This window comes from Rhinolophus sinicus, chromosome 4, assembly GCF_057876585.1.
Source record: "Rhinolophus sinicus isolate RSI-liver-muscle chromosome 4, RSI-T2T, whole genome shotgun sequence".
Classification (NCBI taxonomy): Eukaryota; Metazoa; Chordata; class Mammalia; order Chiroptera; family Rhinolophidae; genus Rhinolophus; species Rhinolophus sinicus.
This window is the reverse complement of record NC_142504.1, coordinates 19,943,216-19,956,007: the sequence shown is the minus strand read 5'-3', so window position 1 is coordinate 19,956,007 and position 12,792 is coordinate 19,943,216. Positions and strand designations below refer to the sequence as shown.

The 12,792-nt window shown below is 36.0% G+C and overlaps 1 protein-coding gene across 6 annotated transcripts in view; it reads right to left on the bottom strand.

Annotated features, from left to right (window-relative positions):
* The window catches only part of TMEM196 (transmembrane protein 196), a 63,720-nt gene extending 52,949 nt beyond the window's left edge, over positions 1 to 10,771 (bottom strand). For 2 of the 6 annotated variants that reach the window (XR_002137017.3, XM_019727395.3), the window contains exon 1: positions 9,400 to 10,759. Coding sequence is in view for 5 of the 6 variants with exons in the window: in XM_019727395.3 (XP_019582954.1) it covers positions 9,400 to 9,564 (165 nt within the window). In the remaining variant the exon portion in view is untranslated. Of the gene's footprint in view, positions 1 to 9,399 lie in introns of all 6 variants that reach the window. The other 4 variants (XM_074340822.2, XM_019727418.3, XM_019727408.3 and 1 more) reach the window with 4 other exon arrangements.
* Between the last annotated feature and the right edge of the window lie 2,021 nt (positions 10,772 to 12,792).

Here is a 12,792-nt window from a genome sequence, read left to right as displayed (position 1 = left end):
ATCGTGAACCTGCCCCCAAATCAGGGCATTAGCAACCGAAATGCAGCCGATATTGCATATCAATGACAATTGTCAACACTCTCTTAGGAATCACTTATCTCTTCATCTCCCCCACACATGTATGAGTGCACGCACGCATGCGCGCGCACACACACACACACACACACACACACACACACACACACACATTCTTTCTTGGGGTGATTTAGATTTTTATCCTACTCCTGTTACTGATTTCACTTTCTAATCTTAAATCACTAAACACTAAATCCTTTAGGGTTCTCATCCCTGAGTGAAGAAACTCATCTGCTGAGATAAATGGTATAACAAAAGCAGTTGGAATTCGTAGGCAATGCAGTGTACTATAAATATAAGCAGCCATTGCTGTTATTATTAATGTTGTAAGTATTGTCATTATTATTTTAATTCCTCAGAGTAACCCATGCAGGAAAATAATTGGCAGGAAACAAGTAGAGAAAGAACTAAGAATTCCAAAGCCCAGCCAAAAATCAAGCACACAACTCTATTTGGTAAATCAATATTATACCTCTTTATCCAAATATTGACCTAGAAAATATTCCTGGGGCCCTTGGACATGCACACTAAATCACAATTAACTGTTAGTGCTCAAAATCAGTTATGAAAAGTACATATTTTCTAAGAGAATATATGACTTAAATGTTACCAAGCCTTGAGTCTAAGGTCAATTTCATCAATGGTCTTACAGCAAGCTCCCCTTCAGAAATGCATAAAATAAAATGTCTATAATACACAAGTAGAAACCACATACAGAAGACGAATTTTCTAGAAATATGGCAAAAGCATGTAGTCATTGTTGTGGGCCAGTCACAGTTATTGAATACCTAACATGTATTAAGCCCTTCACATAAGTATTATGTTTAATTTTTAGAACAACTCCATGAGATAGGTAGTAGTATTGCTATTTTAAAGATGAGTTAACTCATTGCTCAGTGAGATAATGTCACTCACTCAAAAAACTAGAAAATGCTAGAGCTAGAATTTGAACCCAAGTCTTATTACCTCCAAAACCAATTTTCATTTCTTTGTGTCATGGTGACACCTCCAATTAAATAAATGACTCTTATTTTTATATGTCAGGCAGCTGTATGAATAATTGAACAGAGGAACTTATGATCTAACAGGAAAGTCACTTGAAGTTTGTGATGGGAGATTGGCGCTTCCCTCAAGTTGCAAGATTTCCTCAAATCTTTCTTTTGATTCAGGATACATGTCTTGGAACCAAGAGCTAGTGTTTTCCCTTGAAATTGAGCAGTAATACCCGGCTCAGCTGCCTTCATCTCTTAATCATCAAGTTCTGCCCAGCAGAGCTCATCATTGAGAATCAAGAGTAGACTAGTCTTGTCATTCTTGCAAAACGTTTTGGAAGCTGATCCTATCCTATTTAAACAAGGTAGATCTTCACTTATCAGTTTTTATGTGAACATGTCTGCTTTAACAAGTCTGGTCTCCTCAATCCCCTACAAACCCTCCATTTTTTTATTCTTTTCATGGCTTTGCACATGGTAATAGCTTTGCTTAGTTCATCTTCTCTTCTCTGCCCACTGGAAACCTGACTGATCTCCACATCCTGGATAAAGTTCTCCCTCCATGAGGAAGTTATCCTTGACCCTTTACTGATACCTCACATTTTGAACTATGTTTAAATATATTGTTTTGTGCCTTCCTGACTTGCCCTTATAATATTTAACAATCATTGCGATACATAGTTTTATTTTTCAAGGCTAAAGCTTAAACTTCAAGGGTAGGAACAATTTAGTCTAATATCTCACACTCTTCTGAGAAGATGGGAGTTGTGCTTGTTGATCAGTTGACTGTGCCAATCTCTTCTGGAAAATAGATATAAACAGCAATCAGGACTTGGCCTTTACACCTTCCTGCCTGACTCATATACTCAGGAGTGGGAGCAAATAATGAGGTCAGGCCTCAGTGAATGAATGGCTTTTTCATGAAAAATTTCCACACAATGCAACAGAAAAATACAGATTTTGAAACAAGACTTCCTGGGCTTTAAAAACCAGCTCAGCTGATGAAATAATAGTGGACACTAGGTAAGTTCTTTTTTCTACATAAACTTTACAAAATTTTATATCCTTCACAAAATTGTTAGAATTAGCAATAATAATGGATGCAAAAGCACCTGAATCATAGTTAACAATTAATCATGTCTAGCATTATTTTTACAGGATAAAAGGGCTCTAGGCAACATGTCTCCCAAGGTGATTTACTTAACCGCTAATATTTTTGTCTTGACTACATAATTTTGTCTAATATTTAATAATAGAACATGAACTAATGGAACTTAAAATTGCTTCTCAGGACTCTTAATACAGGTGCTAAAGATCATGGGAACGAATTCACATTATAAGAATCATTGATATATAGATGATGTATTACAGAATTGTACACCTGAAACCTATGTAACTTTACTAACAATTGTCACCCCAATAAAATTTAATTAAAAAAATAATCATTGTTGAACTCTAGATACTTCACTGATGCATCTGTTTAACAATACAGTGTGTAATAAACACCGATTCAAAAGCTACTTGGATAGTTTAAGCAAAATTATACAACCTCCAAGATATTAAGTATCTTTATTGTTGATAAAAATATTACCTTGTACTGTTATTTTCATTTTATGACAAAAACTTACATTGTTTTATGTTTTTTGAGAATTTTATGACATAAATGGTAGTTATGATATCCTCACAGTTTGAATTGCCTAATTTAGATAATTGTCTAATTATCTGATTACTGAAAGTTTTTATGATAGAGTTTCTATCACCCTTCCACTTCTAAAAGAAAACAAAGAGGGATGTCTCATAGCCACAGCTGATTCCCCATTCAGATTTAAGCTGAATAATTTACATGACCTCTCTGATGTAGATATTTTGGTATATTTCTGTAGTTGCTAATGTATTTACCTGAATTAAGTCAAAAGCTAACTAGACATATACACACACACACACACAAAAGGATGAGTCAAGCTATAGTTGATTACAGCTGTTTTGGAAAAATGTGGAGAACCAGCACACCATTGGTGTGTTGTAGGTTCCAGGCAGTCACGGAACAGAATGAAGGCAGTAGAGAAAAAGAGCAGCTAACATTCACGGAGCACTTAACTCTGTGCCAGTCTTGGTTCTGACCACTTTGTAATCATAGTCTTCCTAACTTCACAGCAACTTCCTAGCAACCCATGAAAAAGATGCTGGTATTTTTCTCCTTGACTTAGTGAAGAAACACAAGTTATCCAGTGCCATAGTTCTCCTGAGTGAGACGTATGAATCTGATCTGTCATTCAATTTGAATAAAGTATTCTGCATTCATGAAAAGGACTGCCTGATTTTGAACATCATAGAAAAAAGTAGTCACACAGTTTCTTCTCTCTCTCCCTCTGTGTCTCTCATTTTCTCCTGGAGAGATGATCAGTGAGAGTCTTCATGTACTATCAATTAATTATTCTGGCATTGTCCATTTAGCACGTTGAAATAAACATCTATATGCAGAGTGACTACCTGGTAATTTGACTAAATTACTTGGACAATAAAATCAAGTATTTTGAACAACTCTGGTCTTATTTATGTATAGAAGTGCTATTTGAATAGGATCTATTTGAATAGGATATATATATATATATATATATATATGAAGTAGTAAAATTAAAGTTTGTTCACTTCACAAGTGAATGACCCAACATCATTTGAAAATAAAAGTGTTATTTTTTTCTCCTTTATACACGCACCAAAATCTATTCCAATTTTTATTTAATTTTAAAAACAAGCATTTCAGGTTGGATGACTGGGCTATGTTATGTCCCCCATCTGTCAATAAAATGAAATATTATCTAAGGGCTAAGTGACTGTATAAAAAAGTCAAATTGCTTGGCCATATTTAAAGCACAGGTTGGATGATTTGACCAATAATTAAATCAATGCAGACAGCCAGTTTGAACATTTTAGGCAAAACTATCCAGATAAAAGAGTTTGACTTTATTCAGATTATGTTTGCATCTAGCAAATTGTCAACAAATAGGTGACTGAAAATTTCTTGACTAGTAACTACATTTCCCAGTAATTCAGCTTGTTTAACTTACTGAATTGCCAATTATCTAATTGTCCTAACCCCAGTAGGTAACAAGTAGCACTTGAAAATAAGAGAGTGAATAAGAAAAGGAAGAGATTCTTTACCTGGCTCTACAGAGTCCACAAATAGTCTTTATTATATTCAGAAACTTGATCAAAATTGACCTATATATTCAAACAATACTGTTTAACCATGGAGAAGTATCTACAAGATTACGCATGACATTTGCAAGGGTGGCTAATTTTGTAGATACGGTAGGCAAGAGAACTTCAGTTTTGATCCTTCTTTTTAACCCTTTGAAATGAGTATTCATGAATTACTTGCATAAGTGAAATGATTTTAAAATGAGGTATAAATTTACATTTGTAATTTTTTCCTTAGGATGTGCCCCATTATGAATAATGAAATAATTATTCATAATTATTATTTATTCATAATGAAATAAAAAATAATGAAATAATGAAAGATTATGAAATAATCTTCATAAGCACCCATCTCATGGATTTTTAAGCCCTTTATCTTGGTACTATTTTATTTTTAAGCTACCTTTAGAAACATTTGTATGTTTGGGTCCAAATATCAAAATAGTTGCCTGAATTCTTCGTGCCTTTGGCCTAGATAAAAAGCTTATGATGTTGGGGTCCACATATAAGAAGTAATCCTTTCATAGTACAGTTTTATTTCCATTGAATTCTAAAACTTAGTTCAGAAATCTTGTAATAACGATATTAATGTGTTGAAAAAAACCTTCATGGCACCAATCAAAACACACTCTGATTAGAGACTATGGTTACCCTGACAGGTTAATTATTATAAAATCCCATCTAGCCTTCATAAAATACCAAAGAGATTAATAAGTGTTTTCATTTCATGCTAATGGATATGAATTTCTTATGTTATGTATTTTGACTGGAGAAAAATGATATATTACCTGGTCATAGACACATTAGCTTCAAATTTGGTACATTTGAAGTAACAGCTTCAAATTTTGTACATTTGAAGTTTACTTTATTGTTTTGTTTGTTTTTCCTTAAATGAATCAGACCTATTTAAATATTAAAAATAATACTTTGGAGCAGCTCCCATTTATATATAGCACCTCATTTATATTGCTGTGGTATGGATCAGAATGTACAGTAGATGAATTTTAACACAATCTTACAATTGGCTGAGTTGTTGCCATGGTGAATCAGGAGTCAACATAACAGGTACATGCGTTGATTATGCTATAATATTCACTCACCTAAATTATCAGATTTATTAAGCAGATAAAGGCAAGAAACACAAATCAAGTATGCTCCAGAAAAATAAGCAGTAAATATTACTCGAACTTTATACAATTTAGAGAACAAAAATTTTAAATATTATAAAAGACTATGTTTATATGAGGGGCACATAAGGCTCAGAAAAGTTCTTTTAATATATTTAATTTATAGGGTGGTTATCAGATATACATGGATGGAAGTTAGCATGGTAAATATCAAATACAACTCAGAATAGATGTTTTTCTGGACACCACTATCCAGGTGTCAACCTAGAGGCACAAAATAAAATTCTCTTGGATCCATGAATTTGTGTACCACTAAATACAGTCCATTCCCATTATAAAGCATGCACTGAAGGCTAAGAAAAGTGGCTATCACACAGCAACTTGGAAACATAGCCCTGTCTATTTAACTCCCTGTCAATATACCTTACACATCAATCATATTTCACATGACCATGTCTTTTCCAACGCAGTTTACTGAATGGTTCATTCATTGTTATCCAAGAGTAATGTCTTTTTTTTCTTTTATGCTTTCAGTAAGGTATTGTATCTGCTGTAACAAAGAATCAAGAAGAAGAAAAATTCTATAAAGGCACTTAGAGCTTTCTCTATGAAATTATGGTTAAATGATTTTTTTCCCTTCTAAATGCCTACGTTTTAGACTGACTGCAGAAGCATCCTTTGCCTGATTATGAAATAATAACTGGAAATAATCTTCATAAGCACCCACCTCATGGATTTTTAAGCCCTTTATCTTGGTACTATTTTATTTTTAAGCTACCTTTAGAAACATTTGTATGTTTGGGTCCAAATATCAAAATAGTTGCCTGAATTCTTCGTGCCTTTGGCCTAGATAAAAAGCTTATGATGTTGGGGTCCACATATAAGAAGTAATCCTTTCATAGTATAGTTTTATTTCCATTGAATTCTAAAACTTAGTTCAGAAATCTTGTAATAACGATACTAATGTGTTGAAAAAAACCTTCATGGCACCAATCAAAGCACACTCTGATTAGAGACTATGGTTACCCTGACAGGTTAATTATTATAAAATCCCATCTAGCCTTCATAAAATACCAAAGAGAGTAATAATTTTCTATCTACTTTTCCTCTGCATCTCCCTGGAGTATCTTTGGAAAGTAAGAACTGGCATTACTATTATTATTATTATTATTATTATTATCATTAAAATATGAGGAAATGAATCTATTGCCTTGCACTGGCATACAACCTCCCATGGTCCAGCTCCCTCCATTCTTTCCATCCTTATCTCCCCTTCACTCACTTAAGACCCAGAAATACAGAAGAGCCTATTCTTCCTGGAACATAACCCACTCTGTCCCTGTTTTTTGTCCTCATCCTTGCTGCCCAAAAGACGTTCCTTTCTCACGTCCTTTAATGTCAGTCTGTCTACACAGTATTAGCTGCTCACATTTTTTCAGTACTTACTACATGCTGTACTTTTTACTCAGAGCATTATTTCACTTGTGCCTTCTAATAACCCTATTTTACAATATATGAAAAAAACATTGGCTAGTCATCCAGATAGTAAACGGCAGATCTGAGATTTGCACCCAGGTAGACTCCAGATTTCACACTGTGATACATTACTTAACACTGTGATACATTAATTCCAGTCCAAATAAACTTGCAAGATCAAGAGAAAAATTATAGTTCTCCAATGGATGGTTCGCTGACCACCCCAACCCCTTCCCTTTATCTGCCCCTCAATCTGTCTGAGGTCAAACTCTAATGTCTCACCACTAATAAAAGTTAGTGATGTACCATTCTTGCTTCCTCTATGAGGCATTCTGATTCAACTGAATAGTCTTTGTGTTAAATACTAAAACACCTTGCACATGGTAAGCTCTATAAATACTGGTTTGATCAGTTCATTATTGACAGAATTAAGAGATAATTCAAACTGCATCACAAATGACCTCTGAAAAGTAATTGAAAACAATCAATGTAACAAGCCTATAATTTGATAAACAGTGACAATGTTCGGATGTTTATTTCTTCACAAATCTGATTTTTTTTTTTTTTAACTTGCGTTTATAAAAGTGACCAACTATTTGGGCATTCTAGTTTCAAATCAGTTCATTCAATCACATATATTTTTCGATTTTACTGAATCAGACAATAGAATTCAAACTATTATTCAAGGATTATAGGTGAATTTGGGTCACTCTAAAGAACCAGTTAAAATGGAAATAATTCTTTATGATAGTAATGAGATATATTACTGTTTTATTTGCTTTTCACTGAGCTGATTCAAAATTTTCATTTTCTGTACATACACATATGTCAACTCATCTAGAAAATAGTAAATACTTTGCAAAGAAAAATAAAATCATTTATTTTTCTTACATTATGTCAAATATAACCGTTTTTTAATTCCTGAAGACAAACTGGATGCTTTAATACTATTTAGAGACAACCTAAGTTTATTTACTCAGTCTCTTAAATTTCAGAGGGGAAGTGATTTGAAAAGTGTTTTAGGTATCTTCCTCATAAGCCCTCAAAAGATCGTATTTTCTTCCCCTTGCTTTAAGTGTTGATATTACATTTCATTTTGACAATTGTCTGATTGAAGTTTTAGAGTCTGACTATTTATGTTAAATAATAACAATAATAATAACAAGAATAACTACAAATCTCAAAATAATCACTACTACATATTAAGATGTAAAACCAGATTTAAGATTTGCCTTTTAGAATTCATACTTAAATTTAAATGCATTCATTAAAAATTACATGATAAAGAAATAGGTAATTTACTCAGAGGTTGGTAGTAACTTGTTATTGAATTTAGAACAAGAATTCTTGGAGGAACTCAATATTAGGATTGAACACCATTTTTCTTTTTTCTCTAACTTCTTCAATTTAAAAACATGCACGTTACTTGAAAAATTAAAATATAAAAACTAATTTTCCAAAGGAGAATCATACCAGTTTTAAGAATGCTAGAATTCCCCTCAAAAAATGGATTACTTTGGAAAGATTTTTCTTGAACTCATAATCATTTTTTTCTAAGTAACTTAAAGCTCAAGTAATTAAGCCATGATTGTTTATTACACCTACTGGTTGTTAGTGATAGAATAACATCCTATTAAATTATAATCAAGCTAGAGACCCAGAAAGATATAGCAGCTATATAACTTAAAGGAGAAGAACATTTGATTTTCACAATTAGGCCCATACCAGGAATAGTGCTGAGTTATTTTATTGATTCTTGGTGGGAGAAATGGGTCTTTAAGGCTTCCATGGAGATTCACCTCAAGTAAATGAAGAAGAAGCTTTGTGGGTCTGCCATCTGACCCAGAGATAATGATGACATTTTCTCAGAGCATTTGGTACTGTTTGAGCTGAGTTAGTCTCCAATAACAATGTTGCTAAACATCATATCATTTGTTGTTTAGCTTATTGCCTGGAACTTGCAAAAGAGTTTTTAGACGTGAAGTACAGAAAGCTAGCAAGGGAAAATTAAGAGCAGTGTTTTCTGGGATAAAACGCTCCTTTCACACACCACGCTTCTCTCTTTTTGCCATATTAGTATTGCCCTTAGTGTACCTGGGGGACTGTTACCCAGAAATAAATGCATAACTCTATCTTTACTTGTTCCTGGTACAAGAAAGTCATGTAACACTGTCATGTTTCTTTTCCTTGTAAAAGAAACCAGAAGCTAAGTGAGTCTGCCCTTGACAGGTGTGACCCACCACTGGGCAGTCTTCTGCAGATTCAGCCAGTGAAAACGGCCCTCCTCCCCAACTTTAAACAAAGCCATTTAATTTGGTGGTAAGTCCAGGTAAGAAAAAAAATAACAAGAAAACAACTACTAAATAAACAAAAGAACAGTGTCAAGAAGCACAGCCTGCCAACATGAACCTACATGCAAGTCAGAGCAGATATATGATTTTTTTCCCCCCAAGGGTGGGAGTGAGTAACGCACGCACACTGACCATCACCTTACAGAGGTAAAGAGAGAGTGAAGTGGCTCAACGTACACACACCCCGCTCCATACCGGGGACGAGTCTCCGAGCTGCGGCTTGTGCTGTCGGAGGGCCAGGCTGAAGCTCACCGCCCCCACGGCCACGCTGGACACCCCCAGCCCTATCTCCAGCACAGAGAGCAGCAAGAGGCTCCCAATAATCTGGCCGCTGGTGCACATCCTTCCTCGGTCATCATTCCTTCCAGATCAGAGAGGGAAAGCAACCATCCACCTTCTTTCTTCCACGATCCTCTGTACCCTTTCCGCCCCCTACCAGACCCCAAAACTTTTCTTTCTTCACCAGTGAAGTTTAATCCACAAGGACTGGATTTCCAGAACCGGAGACCCTCTTCCCTGACCCAGCCAGAGGCAAAAGAGCCGCTCCACCCCCTGGCACGTTCAGACAGGGATCGTAGAAGGATTTCCCTGGGTTCGGTGGTCGGAGACCAGGAGAGGAGAGCACACCAGCAGCAGGGCTTTCAAGACCTGGAGGAGCGGGTGAGCGCCGAGTCCCGCTTGCGAGGCGCTGTCCAGAGTTCTGCCGCGCCCCAGGCTCCGCAGGGAAACCCGGCTCCCTCTTTAACCTCCCAGTCCCCTTTAGGCTTCCCTTTCTTTCCTTGACAAGGAGATGAGCTTTGCTTCCCGGAGATCCAAAGCGGAACTGTTCAGAGCTTCTCTTTCCCTCTGTCTCTCCCGCTCGCCTCCTCTCCTTTGTTTTCGTGGTACCACAAAGTGCTTCTGCGCGTCCCTCGGTCCCCAGGCTGAGCGGGCGGATGATATTCAGCACCACGCTCCTCGCAGTTGCTGTGTCGCCAGAAAAAGCGACCTTGTCTGATGGCCTTTTCCCGTCTGGGTTTCTTCTCCCTCCTCGTCGTCCTCTTCCTCCCCCTCTCTCTGGATCTGATTCTCTCTCATTGCAGTGACCTCATTGGGATTTAAGAGGCTGGTGGGGGAGGGAAAAGCTTGATCTATTTGTGGGTCTAGAACCAATACTCTTGGCTGGCCAAGGATTGGCCCCGCCTCGGGACCCTAACCACAGCGATTCAAGCGACCCCCACTTCCTCATCTCCCCCACTCGCTTCCTTCTGGGCTTCTATCCAGATGGGAGGGGAAGCAGTGCCTACGTCAACGCTGGGCTCATTCTGTGTAAAACTTTCTTCTGCGTATTGGAGGGATGGGGGTGGGGGCGCAGTGGGTAAAGCAAGGCAGAGAGAACAGAGGATGGAGAAAGGCCAGACTCCTAAATTCACTAGGACTCTGAAGAACCCTCACCAAAGAACTCCCTTCTCTAGAAGACCTAGACTCAAGCCTGCTAGTAAGGGGCGTCCACTCCCCTGTCAAGACCTGTCACCTTCCTTGTCTGAGGTTGAGGGAAGACGCAATTGGCTGGGGTGACACTTCTGTGGGGATGTGGCCGCAGTCCTTCCTCAGCCAGCAAGCAGATCCTTGCTGTTTTCTAGAAGCGCTGCTACACGTTCTGGGATCCATTGCCAGACCAAGCTCGTCTGGGACCATATGTTCTCGCTCAAATTCAAGAGGTGTACATTTAAGTACTATTGGAAAGGACATTATTTTTTTTTAAAAAAAATCTGGCTCATTGCAAAATTCTTTATGACAGTCTACCCTCTCCAGAATCATTAAAGCAGGGTCCTACTTTGGCTTGGGTATTTTTGTGTTGTAGTCTGATGCATACGGGACACTAGAAGTCTGCAAGTCGCTGTCTGGACCCTGTTTTCATGTCTGTGATTTTTACCTCATGAAAAATCACAAGGTATTCCATCAAAGAGACCCAGGAAGTGAAGGAATGAGAAGGTGTTTGGGGTATGGATCATATTTCTCAAAAACTGGGCTCCTTAGAGATGGATTGAAGGAAAATAGAAGAAAGGAGGATAGAGTTAGGGCACATTATACAAGACCAGGTCTTCTTCACCTCTGAATACATGCAGACTAGTGCAGGGCAATGACCTTTCTGATTAGAACCTTCTTTTTTTAAAGCCTCAATACTGAAAACACTAAAGCTGAGTGATATGCAATAGATTGCAGAAGTTCCCGTTTCAGTTCTTTTAAATTTGATTCATGGCTTGTTTCATATTTTAAATTTAATTCTACACTATAATTTACTTTCCTTATGATATATTTATATTCTACATTTTTAAAAAATTGAGTCCTTTTCCCTTAAAAATAAAAAACTAAGGAAGGGAGAATCATAAGTTATTAGGCTTTAAAGAGTCTTCAGTTGTGCTATTTGGAGAGCAACTCAAACATTTCTGTTGTATAAGTAGTGATTCACTTTCTACTTCTAGAAAAATCAGTCCACCAAGCAGTCAATCATTAGCATCCTTCAAAAAGAGTTTTGGGCTTTAATGAAGCATAGTTTATTTTATTTAAATCACATAGTATTCATCTAAGTAATCTAATTTATATGTAGAAATCAAGAAGCGTGTATGTTACCTAACTTTGTTTTTAGTCACCGCATTTTTTTTCAATTCTTCTTAATTAGCAAGAGAATAACAAGCTATAGTTATTGTTAAAATAGAAAGATTAATGCAGATATATATAGGAAGGAATATAATTTATAGGAAGGGAAATTAATTTTGTAGAGCGCATGGAAGTACTATTAACAATAGATGAATTTCACAGAGAGAAAGAAATGAGCAAATCATGTATTATAGCTGAATTTTCATCTCTGAGTGTGATAGCAAGAAATATGTTTACTTAAATACCTCAAAGCCTAAAAATATGCCCAACTATAACCAACCTTGATTGATCTTATTAGTAAAAAAAATCTAAAACATCTGAAATCAAATGTACATAAAATACATTCATTTTCATCTTCATGTATCAATGACTACTAAAGTCACACTAAAATTGAAATATTTATAGGAATGAAATAAAAACAATCATTATCCACAGAAGAAATTACTGTTTTGTGTTTAAAAACATGAAGAATTATGTTGTTAAACTTTCAAAAGAATATTACATTACCTGTTCTGGGAGACAAAGTATATATTGCATGACCTTTTAAATGTTGTAAAGAATCCCACAAAGTAAACACAAGGACAGCTAACATTTACTCTTAATTGTGAAATAAGAAGAAAAGATAGGTTCAAATTGGCATCCTATATCCCTTAAAACTATTTGTTAGAAAAGGAATTACAGGATAAAACAGCAAATCAAGAGAAAATTAAATAAAGTACATTGCTATCCAAATACCAGTGGCTCCAGAATTAGAGTTTAATATTCTTTAAGTCATTGTACTCTGAAAGAGCTATTCAGGAGATCGTTGATACCTAGTTCAATGCTTCTTCAACAAGAGCAATAGTACAAAAAAAAAAAAATCTTGTTTGCCACCTGCTGGCTTATATATGACACAGTGAATTTGAATGTGCAGATAACTTCAAAATAATT